Source organism: Perna viridis, chromosome 15, assembly GCF_037379345.1.
Source record: "Perna viridis isolate PV_CMFRI_1.1 ecotype Kerala chromosome 15, ASM3737934v1, whole genome shotgun sequence".
In the NCBI taxonomy this organism is placed as follows: Eukaryota; Metazoa; Mollusca; class Bivalvia; order Mytilida; family Mytilidae; genus Perna; species Perna viridis.
The window spans coordinates 14,385,167-14,412,954 of record NC_142459.1 but is presented as its reverse complement, the minus strand read 5'-3'; the positions used below and the strand labels follow the sequence as shown (position 1 = coordinate 14,412,954).

The 27,788-nt window shown below is 34.2% G+C and overlaps 2 protein-coding genes across 2 annotated transcripts; one reads left to right on the top strand and one right to left on the bottom strand.

Moving 5' to 3' along the window:
* Positions 1-619: 619 nt before the first annotated feature.
* LOC148597064 (uncharacterized) lies at positions 620-8,461 on the top strand. Its single transcript, XM_088562988.1, has 8 exons — positions 620-675; positions 816-940; positions 2,516-2,765; positions 3,035-3,255; positions 4,159-4,308; positions 5,698-6,009; positions 6,375-6,513; positions 8,329-8,461. The coding sequence occupies exons 1-8, from the start codon at positions 620-622 to the stop codon at positions 8,459-8,461; spliced, it is 1,386 nt and encodes a 461-aa protein (XP_088419114.1).
* On the bottom strand, positions 7,705-27,342 carry LOC148597063 (uncharacterized). The gene is made up of 12 exons (XM_088562987.1): positions 26,983-27,342; positions 25,597-25,997; positions 25,013-25,051; positions 24,505-24,600; positions 23,977-24,012; positions 23,262-23,481; positions 17,559-17,821; positions 16,413-16,814; positions 14,364-14,405; positions 12,997-13,091; positions 11,178-11,259; positions 7,705-9,404 (listed from the first exon to the last, which is right to left on the bottom strand). The coding sequence occupies exons 2-12, from the start codon at positions 25,862-25,864 to the stop codon at positions 9,178-9,180; spliced, it is 1,770 nt and encodes a 589-aa protein (XP_088419113.1). The 5' UTR covers positions 25,865-25,997; positions 26,983-27,342; the 3' UTR covers positions 7,705-9,177.
* Between the last annotated feature and the right edge of the window lie 446 nt (positions 27,343-27,788).

Sequence of the window (27,788 nt, the reverse complement as noted above, 5' to 3'; positions counted from 1 at the left end):
AGAAAATTATTAGATATAAATTCTTGACCATGAACCCGTACATTGTATCTTAGCTTGACCTTAACACCCGGGTCAAGAAATCGAAATTGATAAATGAGCAGGTGCCGAAAGGCAACTAGAGACTAAATAAGTGATAGAATGTTTAAACTACACGCCTTTTTTTTGTTTTAACCACTAAATTTTAAAATGCAGATGTTTAAGATACATTTATAGATTTGTATTTTTTCTCTTTGCATAATGGAGACTTCTATTTTCTATCTTTTTACTTCATTGATTCAAGCGACAGGTAAGAGTCACCTACATGTATTCAAGCGACAGGTAAGAGTCACCTACATGTATTTTCTATTATATAATTATATTTCTTGCATTTACAAAAGAAGAGATAACAGCAATAAGAACATCCCACAATTAATTTGATGTACTCTGTCTATTTTCATTGATTTTTTTTCAGATTTAATGCAGAAATTTTCGAGATGTTGTCAATTTCAAAATGTTTTCACTCTTTTTCATTAACAATGTTCTATTATCTATATTTACTTTCTTATAACAGCTCGCCTGCGCAAATGAATACAATGAGTTTTCTAAATTAAAGGTCGTACCTTTATCAATTAGCGTACATATGTACATACATGTACATTATTTCGTACAGGTATCGATTTTAGCATATATTACCACAAAAGTTCATCTTTCATCCAAGACAAATCGATAGGGCATCAAATCTTCCAATGTTTTTTTTTTATTTTGTATTCATATATTTACTTGTAATACAAACGTATTTTTGCTTTATTCCAACTAGTCTCATTAAATAATGTATTAATTTTAGCCTATTACCATGAGAGTTCGTTCTCTACCCGAGATATATCCCGGTGTAAAACTATCTACATGTGTCCAACATTCTGTTATCAGCTAGTGAAAGGGTGTTTCATCTGTAAATGTGACGGTAAGTATAAATGTATATCTGTGAATAAAAATGAGGCAATAAGGCTCAAATGTCCCATTAGAAACTACAATAAAAACGAGAAACGAAACCTTTGTACAAGTGTATAACCTACATATATATACAAAATAGTAAACATTTTAACACTTTCAGGGATCATCATCAGGTTTTAAATAAGTGTAAGCTATTGAAGGACAATAAAGCAACAGAATCCACCGTAATTTACTGCGGACATGTCTTCAAAATTAAAATAAAAAGTAATGACACCAAGACATGTGAATGGCCAACATCTCCTGACTGTGGACAGGCACAAGAAAATTAATGTTTCAAATTTTTGGGGTGGCGTACGTCCAGCACACCCGTCCTTTGAACCATGCTTAAAAGACACTACTATTATGTATACAATATATATAAACGTCTCAGAATTAGACGACTCCATTCACTACACTGCTCCATAGGATCAAACTGATACAGCGAAGATATATAAACGTATAGAAAGGTCTGAAAAATTCCCAACGATGATAGAACTGTCAAATTTGCGAAGCAAATTTTGGTCGTTCCCTCCGCGGGACTCAAACTCGCACCGCTGTGACATCTATTGCATACTTTGTTTAATATTGATTTGTTGTGACATGCATCATTAATTCGATCCTCTATCCTACATAATAACATCTAAAGTGAACTGTCCCGTACTACCATACATCTTGTACTAAGTTACAGCCCTAGATTAATCCTACTAGGAGGAATGACCCGGCCAGCAAAAGCTATATTTTTATATAGCCTAACTGGCCGAGTGGTCTAGGGCGCTGAACTAAGTGCAGGCGGTGTTGCCATAGATGTCACAGCGGTGCGAGTTCGAGTCCCGCGGAGGGAACGACCAAAATTTGCGATGCAAATTTTTGGTTGTTTGGTTTTACAAAAAATTGATCCTCTATCCTACATAATAACATCTAAATGAACTGTCCCGTACTACCATAAATCGTGTACTAAGTTACATCCCTAGATTAATGTTACGAGGAGGAATGCCCCGGCCAGCGAAAGCTATATTTTTATATAGCCTAGCTGGTCGAGTGGTCTAGGGCGCTGGACCTTGTGAAGGCGGTGTTGCCATAGATGTCACAGAGGTACGAGTTCGAGTCCCGCGGAGGGAACAACCAAAATTTGCATCGCAAATTTGACAGTTCTAACATCGTTGGGAATTTTCCAGACCTTTCTATACGTTTACATATCTTCCCTGTATCAATTTGATCCGATGGAGCAGTGTAGCAGTGTAGCGAATAGAGTCGTCACATTCTGAGACGTTTTATATATATATATATATATATATATATACTTCAGAATTGGGTGAAGCACTAATCCATATACAATTCAGACACTGACAATTGTAGAAGTGATACAAGGGGCAGAAGAATGATGCATTTTAGGTCTACAACCGCCGTATTTGTGCATAGTTAAATTTTCGTTTAAGTAACGAGAACGGCCGAAGAGTTTCAGTTTGTATTTACAACAGCAGAACTTTTGTATCAGACATAAATCAAAAACGAGACTTACAAGCCCTATTACGATTCATTATTTCAGAATCTACCACTGAATATATGATCGGCGCCATGACGAGTATGAAAGATGACTACAAACCAATCAAACAGACTGGGACTGAATATTCATCAGAACAGTCACCAAATGGCGGGAAATCAAAAAGCACGTGGTCTGGGATGGGTAGAAGCAATATGTTTCCTGGAATGGGCGGTCTATCCGGGGTCTACACTTTTGGAGGAATGAATCCGTCTGCTAAAATGGGACAGAGTGGCAAAATGAATAATGTAAAGATGTATGGTAAATCTCAGTATGCAAGTGAGTTGGACTTTTAGAAAATCATAACATTGTTTAACGTTATAACTACAATTACACAAATATTTTATAAAAAAGAATAACTATTTCTATAGTAACATCTGTTCAACATCATAAAAGTTAATTCTCTATGACATAAACCTTGTATGTGAATAAACAAATTAGAAATTACAAATGTAGATTGCAATTAGATGATTTGTAAGGATATCAAAAACGCTTTGTGTACAAAAAGGAAAATATCTTCGTCAGATTGCATATAATGAATTCAAATTCAAATGTTAAAACATTTACGTTCCTTTTAGCATCTTTCTATCCATCAAAACAGATTTTGCCCGGGCAATGTCCATTAATGGACTATTCGTGTCCGTCTGTCTGTTGGTATACAGACTCGTCTACAGGATGCATCAGCTGTGGATGTGATAATAGTGAGTACCTTTCAAGTACAGGTTTATCTAAGAATCATGTAAAGGGTAAAATGTCTGTATAAATAATGCATCCAGCATGTTATGTCAGTGATTTCTGAATATTGTTATCTATATTGAAAATGACCTGGAGGGAAATACTTTTCAGAAGTATTACAAATTAGCTGCACAGTTCACAAATTTCATTGTTTTCTCAACCTTGATACATTGTATAACTGTTAGTATTTCCCATCAAAAACGAAACTTATCGAAAAACTTGAGGTTTTACACTTATAGACAGATGATCATAAAATATCGATTTATCGGCTTTTCGTAATTTGCTTCACCCTTAATTGAACCTGTATTTACTTTTCAAATATTAACATACTTACAATTGTATATTACCCAATATCTTTTTTTCTAGGATGCTTACGACATCCCTATCATTGTAGTTCAGTTTGCCGACAAGTTGTTGTAAAATCAAGGAGCACATATAGCCAATGGGCACTAAATGTACTGTTATTATATCATCGTAAAATATTTCATAATCGGTTACTTATAAATGTGAAAGGTGGAAAAAATATGTTTTATTTCGTACTTGAGAATCATTACGATGTATCCATCTGCGCCATGAAAACTGATTCGTTCAAACGTGTCATAGTTTTCCTTTCCTCTTTCGTCTATCCCGGACTTGACTTTTTAAGAGCAACGCGGCGGCTTTTTTTATAGAAAATCAGAGGACGCTTACCCTACAGGTGCACCTGGTCCATGTTCCCAGTTTTTGTGGAGTCCGAGTTGCTCATTTGCTTTTGTTACTTTGTACGTATGATTTTAGTTGCTTTATGTTCTTTGTTTGTGTGTCTGTTTTTCATGTCGGGTCTGTGTCCCTGGATTGTATGCTTTTGGTTGCCGCTAAAACCTTGGTTCCCTTGAATACTCTTTCAAAATCATTAATTATTTTATTTGCTATAGTTAATCCAACGCAAGCTACTACAACAAAACCAGTCCAATTTGTCGGAACAACTCAGCAACCCATTTTGCCTACAACTGATAAAAAGAGGTACGGGGTTACAGAAACAATAGCTAAACTAATGCATTCTACAACAACAGTTAGATATTCAGGTAATATTACATGGAAACCTGGTGATACAGTAGAAGTCAATAGTACATCGCGAGTTCATCAATTTAATGATGAATGTTCATTGTGTATACATTGATCAAAGGTATTTTTTTATGTCCATGACCACGTTGTACTTTATCGGAAGAAATTCAACAATAAATTATTCTTATCCATCTCGAAGTTTTTGTTATCTCTTTCAAATGTTTAGTATTACTTTTCCTTGTTTATCTTCATTCTGAATAGTACCCCGCCAAAAAAGAGGCGGTCGCCCTATAGTGATTGCTTTGTCCTTGGGTCGTCCGTGCGTCCGTCTGTTACAAACTCGTGTCCGGGCTGTAACTTTTTTGTGTTTTGATTTTGGCTTTAGTTATATGGCATGTGCAATGTATATATGTACGTAGATCACTTAAAGACAATGTGTCACATACCAAGACCTTGGTCTTTGATTTCAAGGTCAAATTCTTTTTTTTTTTGTGGCAAACTCGTGTCCGGATTGTAACTTTTTTGTCTTTTGATGTGGGCTTTTAATAATTGGCATGTACGTTTATCACTTTAAGACAATATGTCGAATGCCATGGATAATGGCCTATGACCATGAACTTTGACTTTCAGGTTAAAACTAATTATTTCTGCATGGCTGGTGTACAGGATTTATACCTCAGCGGAACGTACATAGATGGATTCCATCTCAATGATATCTTGTTTTTACCTGTTGCCTTTCATTGTTTTTGTATACTATTGCACATTCAAAACTATACTTATGTTTGTTGCAGAGAATACATTTTAAGGGTGTTGGCCGCTCTATTTAAGAACTTCAAAGCTTGTCAAATCTTTTAAGATTTGTCATGCTAGGAAAATATAAGAAGAACTAATGATTTGTCATTGTACTTGTTTTATAAATGTAAGAATTTGAAATTTTAGCAGGAATTTTCATTGGTTTTATCTTAGTAGGTTTTGTTTATCCAAGACATCGTAGAAATACATGTAACACGGATTTCATACAAACTTCTAAAATAATATTTTAAGCTGTGTTTAAGGAAAAGATGGAATGGCGGTCGCTGGGGGAAAGTATTAATGCTATAAAATGGAGAAAAAAAACAGAGGCATAAAAAATCTGAAAAAATTACTGAACAAGAGCAGCGAACATTCTAAATTAGAATTTATACATTTTGTACTAGCGTCTTTTTGATTAGGTTTGTATTTAATCGTTTTACCGACAATGTTATCAGTTTTGATGGTTCCACGGTTTCGGTTTTTTCTTATGATCTCAATATAGCTTACATGTATACGTCTGCTTCCTTGAAATCGAAATTCAGTCGAAATATAGCTAGCAACCAAAAACTTTGCTCCTATTTAACAGACTGAGTAAACATTTTTATGAATATTTTCAGCCTGTTTACCAATAGAATACTCGTGCCCTCTGCACTGTTTGAACTTTGACCACAAGACATTTTGCGCTTTATGTAATTGTCCAAAGACTACGATACAGCCAAGTATAGTACCCATAGTAAAAGTGACGAACATGTCTCAAGTCACAATGAGAAAGACTACAAACGCACCTAAAAGTTCTACATCGAGAAAGACGAATGCGCTTGAACTAAAATCTGCATTGTCAACGACCACTTCCAATGACATGAACATGAAGACGACAACAGAACCAAACACAGAAAAAACAACAATAACAACACGAAAAATGGAAATTAGTAGGTAAACTAATTGGAATCAAAACTAACAAGACCAACAAATCAACTGAAAAGAATGCAAAGAGATCGGAAATTAAATATTGATAAACAATTAACTGTTGATTCGAAACATGGGCCATATGTATTGTATTGCTGGCATATTTGTATGCATTCGCTATTTCATTTTTAAACGCACACTCTATTTGAATTATGTTATTTTGAGTGGCAAGAAAAGCATGATTAATAGTTATTAGTTGTTCATTTAAGACCCATGGGTGGCATTGAGCTGACATTTTTTTTATTCCGATGTCTCTTTGATGTATTCAACATTCTCATTCTCGATTTACATTTTGTACATTTACATGTACGTTTTATCTATTCTTTTTTTTTAACAGCATGTAAACCAATCAACAGATCTTGTCCAATGGAGTGCAGAACATACGATCTTACAACGTACTGTCCAGTGTGTCTCTGTCAGCCAACTATAGTCCCAGTACTTGATAGTAAGTTGTTAATCTTTTTTTTTTAACTTGAGATAAGATTGTGATAATCTAGAAAAAGAGAAAATGAAAGACGGAGAAGAATTCTGAAGTATCTACACATGTATATTCGACTCCTCTTACAGGTTCCACTTCCGCCTCATATTAATTGAAAAATGTGAACGCAGCTTACTAAAGAGTACCCCCCTTCCGACGATCCTAACCTCGGTAATCATATGATCGAAGTAAAATAGGAAGTTTGCGTTGCTTCAGTGTTTCAAATCAACCCCATGACTGAGCACACCTATATAACTCCTACACTAATGGGGGGAGGGGGGGGTAATAATATTGAAGATTTGTGTAAGCTGGTGTCATTGCTTGACAATATTCATTGCAGGCTGTAACCATATATCCAAAGTAAAATAAGGAAGTTTAAATTGCTTCAGTGTCTAAAATCAACCCCTTGATTGAGCACACCTACGTATATGAGGTAAGTGGCTATGATTAGTAGTTGAAGAGAAAATGGTAACGAAAAAAATAGCACAGACGAGCGACTGGACGGACAAAATAATCACTTTTAACTCCTGCGATGCGGGGGGGGGGGTAATAATTATAACGAAGATTTGTATACGATGGCGTCATTGCATGAAAATATTTATTGCAGGCTGTAACCATATATCCACTGATTGTCCAAGGTCTTGTGTGAAACTTGGCGGGAATGGTTGTCCTGTTTGTTCTTGTAGCGAAACAACATCAGACCCAAGTGAAAACACAGGTAATCGTATACTAGTAATCAAAATGATTATAGGATAATTAATTGGAAGGAGTGGAAAACCAAAATATAATCACGAGGGCCGCAGAACACCTATATTTAACGAGTGTGTGTAACTTCTTCCGCGTACGAGTTATATCTTTTTAGCACGAGTGATTATATTTAGGTTATTCACAATAACCAATTGTTTATTCTATTTATTATATAGATATTTTTCCTTATTTGTTGGAACTTTCAACATAAAATTAAAATTGTGGAAATGGCGGATTGATATACATGTTGTGATGTTTTGTGACGTTTTGGCGGGATAAAGTCCGAGAGTGAAATTATCGAAATTATTTCACAGTGTGAATTATCGAAATTTTTTACACGGGAACATTCGGTAAATTACAGGACTACATGACTTTTTTTGTATATGATAAATGCTCACACTGCAACAGCTCTATTTGAGCAACAAAAAATGCATTGACGTTACGGTATATTTTTCATGATATTCAGTCACTGACAGTATATAACACTTTGGCTGTAATATCGTTCAAAATTAAACTTATTTTAAACCTTGATAAAAATTCCAGTCTAAAAATAGGAACGATATACAAATTCGGCACAAAAAACTCTCGGCGAAGCCTTGCGTTTTACCCAGATACTAATCCTCATCCGTAGATGGTTTATATTTCAAGTCAATACATTTTTATTGTCATAAATAAGCATTTTAAGGCATAGTACACAAGTGAAATTAATCTTTAGTCAGTTTTTGGTCTTGAATTCAATCTCAGTATTCATTTTGATCAAATTGACGATGCAGATGGAACTTTTTTCAGGGAACATCACTAGCAAAGAATCAATTAGTCCAATGGCGCATCCAGGGGGGGGGGGTACAGTGGGTTAGCACCCCTCCTTTTTATTGGAAAATTTATCATTTCTATCCGTAGAATCGGCAAAAAGATGCAAATAAAGTCCAAGCACCCCCTTTTTCTGAGGAAGCTCGACTGGCAGCCCTCCTTTTCAATGTGTCTGGATCCGCCCCTATAGTCTAAGATTATTTGCTTTTGCAACGCAATCCCTAAAGTGAATATTAAAACATTAAAGTGTCTTTATTTTCTTTCCAGAGAACGTATGTTTACCAATCAGGATGGATTGTAGACATGATTGTATTACGTATCACCCACAGACATTCTGTCCTGTGTGTAAATGTAATAAAGCACATATGGCACCGTATTAACAAATTCAAAACCATAGATCCAAAATTGAGACATCTATCACCATAATGTGGAGCACACATAAATTTACCAAGAATGACTTGGTGTCATAGGAAGTAATACTAGAATTGAATATAATTTCATGCAATGTATGGCACCAAGTCAGCCTTGTTATCTAATGTTTGAAGTCGAATTAAGTTGATAAATTTTATATCCCCTTTGAAATGTTACAGTTTTTAGTGGAGTCCGAGTTGCTCATTTGTTTTTGTTACTTTGTATGTAGGATTTTAGAAACTTTATGTTCTTTGTTGTGTATGTCTGTTTTCCATGTCTGGTCTTTGTCCCTGGATTACATTCTTTTCATTACCCTATAACTTTGGTTCCCTTGATTACTCTTTTGTAACAGATCGTAATATCAACATTTTCCAGAAAAAAAAATATATATTGGAAGTAAATGATAGGTATTCAACCTGTATTTCACATATCTGCTAGAAACCAGAAGAAATCAACTGCTAAATGTATAAAATATATGTGTAATATAAAAGAGTAATCAAGGGAACCAGATTCTAGCGAAACTCAAAAGAATCGAGGGACAAAGACCAGATTGGAAAACAGACACACAGAACAAAGAAGATAAAATAACTGAAATAGTACATGTACGTATAAAGTAACAACAGTAAATGAACTCGGACTCCACAAGAAACTGGAATCATGGACCAGGTGCAAGAATCCCTACAATTTAGGGATTCTTTTCACAAACGTATAGAAATTTTGTAGAACATGGTACGTCATTCCACTTATAGTTTTCACCACGATTAAATACGACACAATCTTCACGCCCTTCTGTGTTGTTTGGTTCACCATTGACCCAGTCTTTAATGGTTAAGACTGAACCGTCGGCCCAAATAAATATTCCCTCTTGTTTGATGTCGTTAAGTCCAATAAATGCATCTCCTAAACCTTCAACTGCGAAATGAGAAAAACAGTTAGCGGGAAATGCATTAAAAAATTTAAATAAACATACTTAATTTCTCTCCCCCCCACCCGTTGCACTTAATGTGCTATGAAAACAATTATCCCCATCAGAAAATGTCCTTTATGACTGATTTGTAAATAATTGAAACGAAAAATAATGTCACCGTTGGTATGATTATGTACTCTCTTGTTTGTGATACACTGTATTTGTCTCTGTCACGTTTTCATCTTAAAAAATAAGGCACAAAAAAATAACAGATTTAATTTCATATCTGTGTTGTCCCCGTTGATTGTTGCACAGTGCACATGCTTGTACAACTTTATGCTTTAGGTTTTATATGTATCTTATTTGTAATATTTTTATCTACAGTGGCCAGATTTAAAAGAGGAGGTTATGAATATGCCAAAGTACTTAAACCCCGCCGCAATTTTCGATGCATCTTTTCCAAGACTTCTTGAATTCCTGGCCTCTTTACAACAAAAAATGACTGTATTATTTCGTTTTCACTTTCAGTTTACTGTTATGTTGCTGGAGTATATAGGGGTAACTATTTCGCTGTACCGAAACACTATAAATACTATATTTTGTTGTTTAGGGGCCAATTGCAGCTTGCCCTTAGATGTGTTGGTTTGCTCGACGTTCATTGAAGACATATGTGTTGCATTTAGCTGACATTGTTCATCCCAGCGGGGTTGTCTGACATATTCACCATAACCATTATCATTACCAGTATTGAATATAAGAGTAACCGTAAATGCAGCTATCTCTTGGTGCTGAATTTGGCTTCCTGTTTCGAAAGTGTTTTTATTTTAAGTATTTCATGTATATAATTACTTTTGGATTTGGATCTTCCTTTGTACGTGATTCTATACATAATGCTGCTGGTGAGCGGTTTTTTCATGAAACACGTGTACAATATATCGAAGCTTGCAATATTATTATGGTCATCATTTTTTATTCATGAATGAAAAAAAAAAAAAACACATAACACACAAGCTCTGCTAAATCTTCTTCCTTTTGTAATTTATTATAAAAAACAACAAAAAAGGAAAGCTGAAAACTCTATGACAAACGTAATTGTAATTTCCATTTTCTTTGATAATATCTTACTTGCTCCTTCGAACAGAATGTTAGTCATAATGCAATATGCTTTTGTACTTGAACACAAAATATCAATAGTAACTTGATTATTTTCTTGCATTTCTTCCCTTTTTTAATATTTATGTAGTATGATATGATTGATTGATTGGTATTTAACATTCAAGCGGCAATATTCCAGCTATATCCAGGCGATGAAATTAGATGATAAAATGAACATGAAATGATGATGAAATTAAAAAATGAGATAGGACACAAGGATAATAGGGTAAAAAAATATGATTGCCTCTGAAAATAGGTAGATGGGATATGGTCGGGCATTTAAGCCTCCTGTGGTGGAGCACAAAGGTTCCTACTCCAATCGAATACCACAGCAGGGTTCTTTAACGTGCGAGGAACTTGGCATCTTCCGCAACACGTTCCACGACTATGGTTTGCAGTCACGTTTTCCGTATTATGATCTGACGGCCCAGCATGTAACATGCCATGGGTACCCCATTCACCACCATGAGGCACACAATCAAGTTGCTCTGTGGGCAGAGCGCCCTAGCCCCCGGTCAGCGTTCTAAGCACTATTTAGTCGTCTATTTTCGCCTTTTATGACAAGCTACAACGAAAGCGCTGCTGCAGTATGAGATGAATAAATTGAATCAAATTAGTGTTACCTTTCATAAAACTTTTTAGAAAGTATGCTTCCATAGTGTTATCGACTTTTGCAAGTGAACCACCCAACTGCTTGCAGTACTTCTTTAAAAGCAAAAAAGGATACAATTATGATCTAATGTAGAACACATGACGTTATTTGTGAAGAAGAAAGAAATGACCATTGATAAAATAAAAGAAGTAGATGCCTGGTCCCCTAAATCAAAGAGTAATCAAGGGAACCAAGGTTATAGCGGTAATCAAAAGAATGTAATCTAGGGACAAAGACCAGACATGGAAAACAGACATACACAACAAAGAACATAAAGTAACTAACATTAAAAAATAGAATAAAAAAAAGAATATTCTTCACGCCCATGAAGTCTTCAATCAGTTTTGAAATTTGTCTGATTTCACAAAGATTTTAGTACCAGTCTTTATAAAAATCTGGATTTACGCATTTCAAAAACCCACCAAATTCACTGTTGTTTGTAATTTAGAAGCAGTTACAGACCATATAACCACCATATGTTTGTCAGTCGGCTGTTGAACTTCCGAGTTAAAATATATAGATTGTTTGTGAAATTAGAACATTGTATGAGTTATCGTTCTTAATTGACTAGGTTTGATTTGATTGATAGATGTATTATGTTGAGATGAATTTTCAGTTATTCTTAAAAAAATACAGATCTAGATACCACATGGACTATCGTGACATAAAATTATAGCATACGTTAACCGAAGAAACAGTTTTTTTTCTGTTTTTCACTATAAATTACTTCTACCATTGGCAGTGTCTGAATTTTAAATTTTGTAATTAGAGGAGGGGTAAAAATCAAAGAGTAATCAAGGGAACTAGGGTTATAGTGGTAATCAAAAGAATGTAATCCAGGGACAAGACCAGACATGCAAAACAGACATACACAACAAAGAACATAAAGTAACTAAAATCATACATACAAAGTAACAAGAGCATATCAGCAACTCGGATTCCGCTAAAAAATGTGAGCATGGACCAGATACATCGGTAGGGTAAGCGTCCTCTGCTTTTCTAAGGAAAACTATGAGCCATTGAATAAATCAGTTTTGATGGTGTAGATGAATACACGATCCACGAGTTCATGATGACGACCATGAAACTTCTAACTCATGACTTAAATCTTGTAGCAACATAACTCTGTTCCAGAAGTCTATTTGTTAGAGTTCTAGCGCGATACAAAATGTCCGCGTAGTTTCGGCAAGCTCTGACATAACGTATGAGTTTTGACATGAACACTCAATATGCAGGTGCTGAAGGGATGTTGCTCTAACGAAAGGAAAGTTGAAAATTCGGAATGAAAAGTTATTACGTTTGTTGTAAAGTTTGGTCAATAGTTTTCCTTTACCATCAATTTCTAGGTGTAGGTCATGATATGAGGCTAACTTCATTCAAAAACATTTTCACTTACATAAATATAATTTTAAGCGGGGCATATAGTGATATAGGTGTTTAAAACTACAAAAAAAAACTCGTGGTTTTGATATAAGATATAGTCGTTTAGCAAGTGTATAACCTAAGTCATCCGCCGCATTATTGAATTAATTGATCATAATGAGTTTTGATGTGCAGAGTAGTATGTACAATTTTAAATTGCCCGGGAAGAGTGATAAAAGGAAACAAGATTACAGCGGAAATCATCCCTTTATCCAGGGACAAAGACCAGACACGGAAACCAGACATACACAACAAAGAACATGAAGTAACTAAAATCATCCATCAAATGAATCGACAGCGTTTACAAATTATATTTGATGAGAATGTTTTGTTTGTTTTATTTTTTTGTTTGTTTGTTTTTATTTTACCTGTGCATCAAACCAATTTAACTTCCGTTTCCGTTCAAAGAAATAACAACTGCTTCTAAAGTAGACCCATCCGTCCCCGCACGTCGTCCTTGCTGCTGTAAGTAATTATCACAATTTATTCCATAAGTGGTTCACAATTATTCAGGTTTTGGAATTCGTATGATGGGAGCACATGAAGGAAAAATTTGAATGCAACATATTATACCTTTGGCTTAAAAAAATCATTAAATCTTAACTCAATCGTTAAATAAAGCCATTGGGTTGTAATTTTTACATACGAAGGTTTCCTTAATTTTTACGAAACACATGTACTTAATACGGTTTTCATAAATTGACTTTATAGCTGATTTGATCAGGAAGAAAGAATATCGTTTGGCTAAATCCTTCAATCTCAGTTTCCGCTATATAGATGACGTATTATCCTAAAATAATCCTAATTTCGGGGATTTGATACATCGCATCTATCCAAAAGAACTTGAGATAAAGGATACTACAGAAACTGTGAAGTCATATCTTGACCTACACTTAGAAATCGATGGTAAAGAAAAACTATTGACCAAACTTTACGACAAACGTGATGACTTTTCATTCAGAATTGTCAACTTTCCTTTCATCTGTGGCAACATCCCTTCGGCTCCTACGTATGGAGTGTTCATATCACAACTCGTACGTTATGCAAGAGCTTGCCGAAACAACGCAGTTTGTATCGCGCTAGAACTCTAACAAATAGACTTCTGGAACAGGGTTATGTTGCTACAAGATTGAAGTCACCACTACAGAAGTTTTATGGTCGTCATCATGAACTCGTGGATCGTTATGATGTATCCATCAGCACCATGAAAACTAATTTATTCAACGCGTCATAGTTTATCTTCCCTCGTTCGTCTACCCCGGTAGTGACTTTTTATGAGCAACTCGGTGGGTGTTTTTAGAAAAGCAGAGGACGCTTACCCTACAGGTGCACCTGGTCAATGCTCCCAGTCTTTAGTGGAGTCCGAGTTGCTTATTTACTTTTGTCACTTTGTATGTATGATTTTAGTTACTTTATGTTCTTTGTTGTCTGTGTCTGTTTTCCATATTTGGTCTTTGTCCCTGGATTACATTCTTTTGATTACCGCTATAACCTTGGTTCCCTTGATTACTCTTAAGTAGTATGTTTTATTTAACTTTTACTAAGAAACCAATAGATAATTTTATGTTGGTGACATGTGTTGGTAATATCATTGATAGTCTCGGTTATCGCTGTTTACGGAAAACAAGTATAATTATTTATTATTATCTTTTGAAAGTTCTACAAATAAATAATAACTGAAATCATTATGACGTAATGACATATGCGTTGTCTCATCATATCATTGATGTCTTACCTTCACCGGAAGTTCCTTTATCCCCTCGAACTCCCTTCACACCTTAAATACATGTAGTAAAATTGTATTAGGACACAAAATGCACAAGGTCATTATATATTTAGTTTTTCTAATTTATTACGTGTATATTGATGTGTAATTATAAACTACGTTTCTATTTATGTGTAATTATATAGTGTGTCTATTTATGTGTAATTATATACTATGTGTCTATTTATGTGTATTTAGATAAAATGTGCCTTTTTTATGTGTATTTATATATTACCTGTCAATTCGTGTGTAATTTGAACCACATATATCCTGAAACTTTAGAACTAAAGAAGTACATGATCTCGAAAAGAGTCCAGTTCTGGTGTCCTACCAAGAAACTACGTAGGCACCATGTATGTGTTTTATATACAATGAACAGTAACCAAGGAACAAATATACAATAGCAATAAAACATCTGTATACAAGTAAAGTTCTTGACAGGTATAATTGTTTTTATTTACGCTACGTGCCACCATTTCCCTTGAAAATATAAACAATTGTCAACTGGCAATATGTATTTATTCAAATATTACTTTCCATAAGAATAAATACAACAAATACCAGTTTTATATCTTCTAAATTTCGATATTCTGTACACGATATACTAACTCCCCTTCAAGTGACATAAACATGTGTTCAATGTATAATATTTTAAATAGTAGAAATTGAATGTAAATAAGAGTTTTCTTATTTATTTTCTTTGAATGTATAAAAAGAATTAGTGATTTTGAATAGGTTTGGAGGAATCCAACACAGAAAGAGAGGCTTGAAAACTTCAATCTATTATAGTGCAGGCACATGTTGTTTCAAGGAGTAACCTCTCATCAGCAGCATTGAAATCAAATAAGTAGGAAGTTCAAAATTAAAATATTAGTTGCATACAATAATTCAAAGTACTCATAACCAAAACTATTGAAAGATGAAGCCAAATCCATCACCGAGAGGTTCTACTATGTGCAATGCAAGGAATGAAATGTCTGTGTTACGTATTTTTAAATTTGGAATACTGCAAGATTTATAAAATAGGGTAGATGAAATATGATATTATTCGTAAATATGAATTTCATAAAAATCAATTCTTTTTCAATTAGAAACTCTCATTGTTTTCCCATAAACTTTTTTACCTTACATATCATAGAACAAAAGTCAAACCCCAAATGAAAACCTCTATCACCAAGTTAAATACTGAAATCCCAAAAAGTAGAATGATAATTTTAACGTACATGTATCCATTGTAAGTACATATCGTCAAAGTGTTATCAAGGCAACTAAGATTCTAGGAAATCAAAGGAATCCAGTCAAGGGATAAAAAGTAGACAGTGAAAACAGAAATTCCAACAAAGAACTTGAAATAGTCAAAATAACCCTGACAAAGAAACAAAAGTAATGAAACTGGGAGAATGGACATGGTGCACCGGCAGGCTAAGCGTCCTAGAACTATAATGAATAGTATAGGTTATATTTACTGAGGTCCGGGTGTCAAAAGAATAGGCCTGCAGCAGCGCTAAGATTGTCGTAAAAGGCGACTAAATAGTGCTCAGAAACCTAGCCGGGGACTAGGCGCTCTGCCCACAGAGCAACTGGGATGTGTGCCCCAGGAGGTGGAATGGGGTACCCCTGACGTATTGCATGCTGTGGTTTTCAGGCTAAAATACGGAAAACCTGACTGCAAACCGTAGTGGAGCACCGTGTTGGGAAATATGCCACGTTCCTTGCACGTTAAATGACCCAGCTGTGGTATTCGGCAGGAGTAGGAATCTTTGCGCTCCGCCACAGGAGGATAAATTGCCCGACCTTACCCATCCCTCCCTAGTGGCAATCTAAATTTGTCGACCCTATTATCCATGTGCCCCATCCCTTATTTTTTTCATTTCACAATCATTCATGTTCATTTTATCATCCATTTCATGTTCATTGTCTGAATATAGCTCAAATATTGCTGCTCGGACGTTAAACCCCCAAAATCAATCAATCGGGATCAATTTTTCAAATCCCTCATAAAAATACATTGTTAACTACCTCTTTCACCCTTTGTCCCTCTTAAACCAGGTAGTCCAGTATCTCCGAATGATCCTTTTTCCCCGTATTCCCCTTTATTTCCTTTTCTACCGTCAGATCCTTTTAATCCAGGAGACCCTTGTTGGCCTTTTTCTCCTTTCCGCCCCTGTAGACCGACTAACCCTCGTAAACCGGTGTGTCCTATTTCCCCTTTTCTACCTGTTTCACCTCGTTGTCCTTTGTCGCCTGGTATCCCTTTCTCCCCCCGCACGCCTTTGTCTCCTTTTTTTCTTTTTTCTCCTACCGTGCCATTGTATCCCTGTATATCTGTGTCTGGTTCCCCTTTTGAGCCTTTACTCCATGGGGGACCCTTTATTTTTTGTTGTAGTTGAGTCTCAAGTTGTTTTATTTTTTCCTTGTTACCTTCAAATAAAGTACAGGATACAAACTATCCCAAAAATTTCTCGATTAGGCGCATGCTTACATAGGCAAAACTGATTTCGTATCTTTAGCACGTACTATTTTTTTATGAAACATTATACTACTTTTTGTCGTTAGAATTATTATTCGATCGATGTTTTTTATTTTATTTTATTTAAATTGAATTTCAACGACTAATTGGTATCCAAAAAGAAACATGCTGTCGCCATCCCTTCTTCGAGATAATTAATTTGAAAAGGTAAATAACCAAATTATTATTACGGATGTCGAAGAACACCATGGTGTAATAATATCTCTACATGAGTGATTATATTTTTGTTATTCATAAACACTAATTAATTATAGTATTTATACCATAGGTATTCTAAATGACTTATGATTATATTCCATTCTTTCCAATTCGGTTGGTTGTTAGTTTGACATTCAAAAAATCACCAGTGGCGTCAAATTAAGTTAATATTACAAAACAAATTGGTGGTCGAAAGTCCAAGAATGAAATACGAAATTTGTCTAAAATGTAATTCAATAGCACATTGCTGTTTATATATTGAAACTGAATCCTCGATTGATATTACAGAATTTAATGTTTGTTATGATAAAATGTTTTTATTAATTCACATATGGATACAAATAATCCAGAGATGGTGTACATAGATGAACTCAAGTTTTGCTTTTTGTAACATTGCTTTGTGTAAAATGCTTAGTTTAATATTATGATCAACGTACCTGTCTGATACACAATGATTAGAACTAACAGTACAACAAGAAATATCACATTGACAACAGTTATTGTGGATAAGAGAAAATGTCTGTATCTCTTCTTATTTTGAGTCTCGATTTCCGCTGATTTATTCCCATTTTGTCCTTGTGTAACAACATTATTGTCAGTGCTTTCGTTGTCTGAACTTTTATTTGCGACTTTGTCTAGCTCCAATTTATCACTCATTTTTGCAGAAAATTGAGATACAAAAACATGCGAAATTATACATCAAGCTATGTGTACATGCTTTAATGCATCTTTTACGTTTTCGAAATATATTCATTGAATTATAGTAAATAAAAGTTGAAGAGATTCGCCGTTTGATATGAGAAACATCTCATGTTAAGTACAAACATAGATACACTTCAATAAACTTAAAATATGTCGTAATTCTGTTTGAAGTTTAAGTGGAGTTTTGCTTATGCCGTAAATAGAAATCATTGTCAACCCTATGTATACACCGTTTAGCTTAACTGACGTAGTTCAAGTGGTTTGCAAGAGGCAAATAACACACTATGTAGTGTATGGGTCATAAGTCAGCCCCTCTTCAAGTTTATTTGAGCATAAGCTAAAGGAACATTTATTTCTGTATTTTATTTTTTAACTCACTGATCACAGCCATTGACTTTCTGTTCTTTAAAACAGTTGAGTCATAGTCTTTTTTTAAGTCGCTAACATTGTTAGCCACATCTTGCACAAGTTATTTCAGTCATGTACATTTGTGTGAGAGCGGGAAGATTACATTAAAAGAAGATCGGTTCTCATTGAACTTTGTATAATATAACTGAGAAACGTCTAGTCACCGATTCAGTGAATGTCATTTGTTCAATCTGGTTCGTAATCTGGTTCTTTAGTCAATATCATAAGTTACCCAAATGAGACCTAAAAAGTGAGAGAAACTAAAGGAACGAAGACATCACCCACCGATGTTATAATTGAGAGAGTAATCAACGGAACCAAGGTTATAGCAGTGATCAAAAGAATGTAATCCAGGGACAAAGACCAGACATGGAAAACAGACACAGACAACAAAGAACATAAAGTAACTAAAATCATACATACAAAGTAACAAAAGGAAATGAGCAATTCGGACTCCACTAAAAACTGCGAGCATGAATCAGGTGCACAGGTAGGGTAAGCGTCCTCTGCTCTTTTACAAACACCCGCCGAGTTGCTCATAAAAAGTCAAGTCCGGGGTAGTCAAACGAGGAAAGGTAAACTATGACGCGTTGAATAACGATCCACGAGTTCATGATGACAACAATAAAACTTCTGTAGTGATGACTTCAATCTTGTAGCAACATAACCCTGTTCCAGAAACCTATTTGTTAGACTTCTAGCGCGATACAAAAAGTCTGCGTAGTTTCGGCAAGCTCTGGCATAAAGTATGAGTTGTGATATGAACACTCCATACACAGGAGCCGAAGGGATGTTGCCACAGATGAAAAGAAATTGACAATTCTGAATAAAAAGTCATCACGTTTGTCGCAATGTTTGGTCAATAGTTTTCCTTTACAATCGATTTCTAAGTGTAGGTCAAGATATGAGGCTGACTTCACAGTGTCTGTAGTATCCTTTATCTCAAGTTCTTTTGGGTAGATGCGATGTATCAAATCCCCGAAATTAGGATTGTTTAAAGATAATACGTCATCTATATAGCGGAAACTGAGACATATTCGGGTCATGACGGTTACGAAAGAGTATTCAAGTGAATCAAGATCCTAACGAAAGACACCCGATTGTAGAGCATTTCGCAACTACGCTTGAGTTCGTATAATTACGGATGATGATGTTGTCAGTAGCTTAAAATATTTAACGATTAGCGACTTTGAAGAGTTCAGTTTTTACTTTTCTTAGAAGGTGTTCACTTCAGTTACAAGTTATTATTTGTCACTTATGTGAATAATAAAGTCTTAATATATGTTTGTTTGATTCCGTATGTTTAAAATATACACTGCATGTTCTGTTAATATAACATATGCAATATGCGGGACTCTTTAAATTAAATTCGTGGGTTACCAGTTTTCGTGGTTTTTGTGGATCTGGAAAACCGTGAAATTTGATTTCCAACGAAGTGGAAGTTTCCCATTTGTCTGTATGATAGAGTTTCCTATCCACGAATTCAAGAATCCACAAATTGACATTTTTTCCCTAAACCACGAAAATTTGTACCCACCAATAAAATAACCCCTTAGTAGGGTAGAATTTGACAAAAAGATCAAGTAAAAATCAGAAGACATTTAGCATTTTTTATCAATTGTATTAAAGCGTAATAAAGGGAACCAAGGTTATAGCTGTAATCAAAAGAATGTAATTCAGGGACAAAGACCAGACATGGAAAACAGACATACACAACAAACAACATAAAGTACCTAAAATCATACATACAAAATAACAAAAGCAAATGAGCAACTCGGACTCCACTAAAAACTGGGAGCATGGATCAGCACCGGTAGGGTAAGCGTCCTCTGCTTTTCTAGAAACACCCGCCGAGTTGCTCATAAAAGTCAAGTGCGGGGTAGACAAACGAGGAATGGAAAACTATGACCCGTTGAATAAATCAGTTTTCATGGTGCAGATGGATACACCATAATGATCCACAAGTTCATGATGATAACCATAAAACTTCTGTAGTGATGACTTCAATCATTGCAACATAACCCTGTTCCAGAAGCCTATTTGTTTGAGTTCTAGTGCAATACAAAAAGTCTGCGTAGTTTCGGCAAGCTCTGGCATAACGTACGACTTGTAATATGAGTGCATGTTGGCATGAACTGTATAGTATTTGTAACCAGATACATTCTGAATGACCTATCGAAATTGTGTAATGATAGGAAGTATTTTTAATGAGTAAACAAAAAAGGTTAATATCAATTTCAAAGTGCGGAATTTCACGGGCTCCGTGTATAATATCACATATTATATAGTATATAATTGAATTGTTGAAGGAGAACACTTCCTATACGAAGTAACTGTATAGATATATGCACTAAAACGTAATTAAAATGTGTCAATATTCTTGTATGAGATTAAACGGAGGTTGAAATAATACTTATAAAGATAAAATGAGTTTAAGTAGATTGTTTTGCGTATGCCGTAATTACTAAAGGTCATTGTCATCTATGTGTATATACAATATTTACCATAATGTAAGTTCTGTTTTACTGCGAGGAGCCAATGACAAAATTTTAAATTTTGTCATTCAGAATTGTTTTCTTATAAAGTTTGTAATCAAACCCTTATAAAATGCAACGACGTTAATACATTAAAACCAAGAATATTTGTTGTTGTTCATGAGAACAGCACGAGACAAATGTGGGGCATCGTAACTAATCGCAACAACGCGTGATTTTACGATACTATAAGAACAAACATTATTATTCTGAGTAAACACGTAGTTGCGTTATATTATATATTTTCCCTTACAACCATCGTCATTGACGTTACGAAATTATTAGATCACTTAGATCACTAAGATGTGTCCACAGACCACGATTCAAATGTGTCTACAGTCAACCATGGATCAAATTGTTACTGAATGATGAGATATAGCGCAGATTTTGGCACTTATATCGCAAATAATTATAACGCTATATTTGTTTGACTTTCTGTGTATAGTAGAAATAAGGAACCTTTCTTATTTAAATGTCGATATAGCACGTTATGAATAGTCGAATTCATTATACCCAAATTTAACCGGAAGCTTTTGTGACATAATAATAATAAGCAGTTCTATATTATTTGGTGTATTCTGAACATTTGGTCTCCTTTTTTTGTGGAAATAAAACTGTTTTTAGCCCGTCATAAAAGTCAAATAAGAGTGCCGTGAGTTGTGTCGTTGTGGCACAAAAATAAAAAGCCATGGTAATGTAATGAGAGAAAAAATATTATTGACTTACAGCATAAATAACCATACGATTTTTATAACAGGGACTTAGAAACTAAAACATGAAAATCGTGGCAAGGAGGACGTTAGAAAACACACTTCATGATTCATATTTGTGCTAAGAATAGAACAAAATACATCATGGAACTGGAACATCCCTACCGATGAATCTGGTCTAACCTTCATCTTTTTAGTATTTCTTTTTGTTTTTTTTTATTTTACTTTTATTTTTATTATTTTTTAAAATTTTTATTTATTTTTTTTTGTGTTTGTCTGCTTTTCATGTCCAATCTATATCCTCGGAAAATATATTTTTCAATTTCACTTAAATCTTGGTTGTCGTGATTATTCTTTCGAAAATGACGAAATTTCTTAATTGATTTGAAGATTTTCAAAACTTCAGTGGGCAGTCTTGTGTACGAAATAGTGCACCTAAAGGAAACCGTGTAGTGATGCACCTAATTTTACACTCCGGTAACTAACTTCCTCCTAATTTTAAAGAGATTTGAAAAAAAAAATAGTAAAAATTATTTTTAGTTTGTTTTTCAAACTACATGATTTACATGCGGCAGCCTAACGGTTTAGGTTTAATACCGATAATCCAGGTTAAAAATTTATGTTAAAATAAATAAAAGACACTATAGAATAATCCGTAATACATATATAAAATCAGATTAAGTAACATGAAGTTTGGTTTGGTTTGATTTGTTTGTGTTGTAAATTATCTTGGTCGAATCGATTCAAATATTCCGACAATAACTGCATTTTTGTTTGTGTTATAGTAAAAATATAAGAAAAAGCTTCCTCCCATGACATCGTTCCGAGTATTTCCGAGGGCAAGCTGAATAAACATAACACTTGTTGTTTTTTGTAGGAATCAGGCAAAACGGGAAAATTCGGAAACGTGCATTTCAAAACCCACAGCGACCTGATATTATAATTTCATTCAAGAATGCTTTCACTATTTGAAACAAAACATTATTTTATCTCTGTATCACTAGATTTCCTCATAGAAAAATGAGGTTTCTGACAGAGCTATCCGCCCTTCAAATGTTCATTTTCAGTGATATAGAAAATCTTGTCCTTTTCCCTTGATTCTGCAAAAAAGAAAATTCAACTTTCAAAACGGTGTTTTTTTTTTCAGTGTTCATACCATGTTTCACCCGCTGCCTGATTTTATAGAGACTAACGAGTTAACCTTCCTAAAAAAGAGTTCAAATGGAAGAACATTACGTATCTTCCAGCTGCCTGATTCTAAATATGTAAAAAGTAAAAATATACAAGAAGGAGATGAGGTATGATTGCCAATGAGACAGACATCCACCAAATGTCAAGCAACTAATAATTAAGCTTCTACTTGTCAACACACAGTCTACAATGATGAGCAAAATCCATACCATCAAGCAAAATGTAAGAGGCCTCAAAATAAATGACGAAAATCTATCTAAACTATTGAAAAAAAGACGCAAAACGAATAGCAATGAATATAAATAAAAAACGACAACCACTGTTTCTTTATCAATACACTGTAAGTACCACAAATCAATCATTAGCGGTTTTATTTTCATTTTTAGATTATAAATGATTATACCCTGTTATGTTTTTTTTTTCTACTCGAAAACAAAACGGCAATTAGAAATAATGTTTTACCATGATTGACTTTTGAATTTAGCAGGATAAGTTAAATATATGTACCCTGGATAGAGTTTTACTTACTTTTGTTGTTCAAATGTGTCAGAATACACACACAAAGTTAATGTTACCAGTCACTCAACTTCAGGGCGTTTTTTCACATACAAATCCCAACTTAGCGGAACATTGTAAGTCATTCCATTTAAAATTTCTTGAAGGATTGAACTGAACACAATCCTCTCGTCCTTCTGAGTTATTAGGTTCACCACTGCTCCAATCATTATAGGTCAAGGTTGAGCCGTCTGTCCATGTGAATTTCCCTTCTTGCTTTATATCATTAAGTCCAAGGTATGATTCTCCAACTTCGTGAGCTATGAAATAAAGACTTATTTACATGAATATGCTAGAAACTACCTTGAATTCTTATACTTAAATTCTGTTTGACTAAAAATGCTTAGCATTATATAACTGGTTCTCTCTCTCTGGAAGTAAAATAAAAACTATCGATTTGTCCATTCTAAAATTTACTATCCCATAATTGCAGGTAAATGAATTATTGAAAATATATCTGTTATATTGTTTTTTTTTCTTTTTGTTTTTGTTTTGTTTTTGTTTTTTTATGTTTGTTTTTGTTTAAAAAGAAAATATACATCCAGTATGCACCGAATATGCACCCTACTACCAGAAGTTGTTCTCGGCTCGTTTAGCATTGGAATGTAATAAATATATTGTTATTAATTGTGTGTCCTAATACAGTTGTGTGAAATCTTAACGTTAATGCGTCTTGTTTAGTGTGAGGTACAATTTATTTCGTTAGTACCTCTCATAAACCCTTTCAGGAAATAAGCTTCCATTGAGTTGTATACCTTCACTAGATATCCTCCTAAACTTTGACAATACTTCTGGGTAGAAAATAAGAACAGTTTAGTACACCTTTAAAGCATTTTAGTGTATCTTTATAACACAAGGTACATCTCGTCTTGAAGAATGAATGAGAATAATTTCGATATGTGAGTATATCTTAAAAAAATATTGTGTAATCAAGTATCACATGTCAAATAATTGCTAAGAAAACATTTTTATTTTAGACACATTGTTCTGTACAATTTTTTTTCATGTATACATTTTCTATTGCCGATGAAGAAATGCTAGTGACATCATATCTGCGTAAGAAATTTACTCGACATGGCAAAATGTTTCTCATGTTGGAAAATTGTTTAATGTTTAAATGTGAGAAAATGGTTCATATACTCAGGTTTGCGAATATTTTATTTTAGATGTCTGCACTAGTTTGCGGATGCTAGATCTTTACAGTGTTTCATTACTCCACACTATCGAAAGCGCACGAGTCTGAACATGTGGTTAAAACAAAGCACGTTTTAATAAACAATTACCTGAGCTGCATGCCATATCAAATTTCGTTTTTTTTTCAAAAAGGTAACAACTGCCTCTAAAGTATACCCATTCTCCTCCGCATGTTGTTTTTACTCCTGTAATAGAACTATCTGATGTAAAACATGTATCGAAACATTTTGAGTAATCATATATTTTAGTAATTGAAACTTATTTCTCGTTGCTTTTATCTTCTGTTTTTGTTCGTTTTTGTATTCAGTTTTTGTCTCTTTGTATGTATCAGGCAACCTCTTTACTTATTATTGAATGAGCAATTTGCCAAGTTGTTCATTAGTTGTTAAATGCATTTCTTTGCATTTGTTTCCCTTTTTATCAGATAAGAAATGCGAACAAGGTACCATGTATACACTTAGTTATAACAACATCTTGGACTATTTGACTTTTGAATCGAAGTGATTGTGATTGTAATGACATATAACGTTTTAATTATAACGCATTTATTTTTGTCCAATTGTAACAAATCGTTTCTCATTATATAATAAGTAGTACCTTCACCAGGGATTCCTTTTTCTCCTCGAACTTTCATACCTTTAGAAAAAGAGAAAGTAAGATAAGAAACTTATCAAAACAATCTTATAACATTCCGGGTGTCTATTTACTTCAATTTTGAATCGAAGTTTAGTGAAATATGTCATAGCTCTTGAAACTTTCAACTTACACAATATACCATTCCCATTCTCCATTCCCTATTGTAAAACTATTATCAAACTAAATTTTCATATTCTTAAATTCTTTTATATTGTTATTTTTGAGTAAATTTAACACATTTTTGAAAACAAGAAATACTAAGAAGTATAATTTCCCCATTCTCCCTATTCAGAATTTCCAGTCCCCATATACTATCCCCATTCCCACCCCCCTCCCCTATACCATATACACCATAGAATGAAAGTCTTTCCAATACAAGTACTGTATCACACAGCATGGTTTTAACAGCAAAATGTTAGCAGAAACCTTCATCGTATTCGTTACAAGGACGATATTTCATAGTATGTGGTGTAAACTCTGAGAGGGGTATATGATTAAATGTCACTTTCCAAAACAATAGTAATTCATGACTTAATATCCATTACCTCGTTCACCTTTTGTCCCTTTAACACCTGGAAGTCCAAGATTTCCGACTGATCCTTTCTCCCCGTGCTCCCCTTTATCTCCCTTTCTACCGTCAGATCCTTTTAATCCTGGTGAACCATGTAGGCCTTTCTCTCCTATCGGACCCCTATCGCCTACATGTCCCTTTTCGCCTCTCCGTCCAGGAATACCGTTTATTCCTGGTGAACCAAACTCGCCCTTTTCTCCTTTTATTCCTGTTTTCCCTTTTTTTCCATTGTCCCCAACCATTCCTTTATCTCCCCGGCCTCCTTTGTCCCCTTTCGCCCCTTTTTTCCCCAAAATTTCCTAGTTGAAATTTTGAAATGTTATTTGAAATTTGTTGTAATTGGGTCTCAAGTTTTTTTAATTTGTCCATTTGTACCTGTAAATAAAATATTGTATCGAACACCATTCAAGACACAAGAAATGTTATATCTGTAGCAAGGCGCATGCTGACCAAAAACAAAGAGTATTTCGTATTTTTAGAATTCAAATACATTTATGATATTTACAAAAATAATGATGGATATTGGGATTTTGATTTGTTTGTTTGTTTGTCTGTTTGTTTTTATATGAATTTTTTTTATATTGAATTCAGTTTCAAGCGTTCAATATAGCATTTTTATACCATACCGATGATTTATTCATCGATGATAACGATTAATTTCAAATCCTTCAAAAATACGAGATGATAAAAACAAAAACGTAATGATGTTAAGAGTGCACAGAACTGATTAATCTATGCAATCAATATATTTACTCTTTTTATATTTATATTTACTCAAATAATCATTCCTTCATATTTATTCAAATACATTTCAAATTCAGCGATCGGTGGGTTAATATCCAAAATCACCAGTCACGTCAAATAAAGTTAAGGGATTGGTTGAGGTGTTTTAGCGAGAGTCCAAGAGTGAAATACCAAAATTTCCGTCACATGCAATACGTCAAATTATCACACAGTGCACATTCTATGACACAATGATGTCGCTTAATGATAACCAATCATCGATTGATGTAGTCGACTAAAAATTAAGAATATAATTATTTTAAATTAAATATAATAACCAAAATATAACATTGTTCGAATTTATATTGGTGATGTATTTTTATGAGCAAATCAGTGTGTGTATCTAGAAAAGCAGAGGGCGTTAACCCTGGTCCATTCTCCCAGTTTTTAGTGGAGACGGAGTTGCTCATTTGCTTTTGCAACTTTGTATGTTTTATTTTAGTTACTTTATGTTCTTTGCTGTGTACGCCTGTTTTCCATGTGTGATCTTTGTTCTTGGATTACATTATTTTATATTACCGCTAGAATCTTGGTTCCCTTGATTATGATTACGCTTTAAATACAATGATTAAGGTACCTGATTGATTAACAATTGTCAGAACTAACAAGACAACCACACATGTCAGAATGATAACAGTTACTGTATAATATAGAATCCGTCTGTATCCCTTCTTGTTTTGAGTCTCCTTCTCCCTTAATTCATTCCCATTTTGTCTTTGCATCAAATTGTTATCATCAGTGCCTGCATCGACTGAACCTTTACCAGTGAATTTGTCCAGCTCAAATTTATCACTCATTTTGGTGGAAACACTACAAACTATCAACACATCATACATTAAGCTATGTTTACATGCCCAAAAACCGCTTAGAGCATTGCAAATATTTATTTTGCGTTTCAGTACTTGAAAATTGAACAGATGGCTTTTGTAATGAGAGACAACTTCCTATCTTAAGTATATGTAGTAGATATATACACTTGAAACTTTTCGAAAGGTGTATGATTTCTGATTGGAGCAACAAAAGCGAAAAAATGTTAACATAGATAGTATGAATTTAAGTGGATTTTTTAAGCGTGCAAAAAGCATAGGTCATTGCCAACTATGTTGTACTTATTTTTTAAAAAATCTGAAATTTTTATTGGATAAGCCTCCTGTGTTAATTTCATCTATTTTGGTCTAGCTCCGCCCCTTACATAATGATAAAGGGTTACGATATATCACCCTCATCATGATATATCTCCCTCTTGAACTGAAATATTAATGTACATCCTTTTCATCTTAATTTAAATTGGCTTTAGTTAGAACCATGAATAGTGGAAAACTGAGGTCGTCTTTTTTTAATTTGTTATTACATGCTAAAATACTTGTAAATTTCATTCACTTT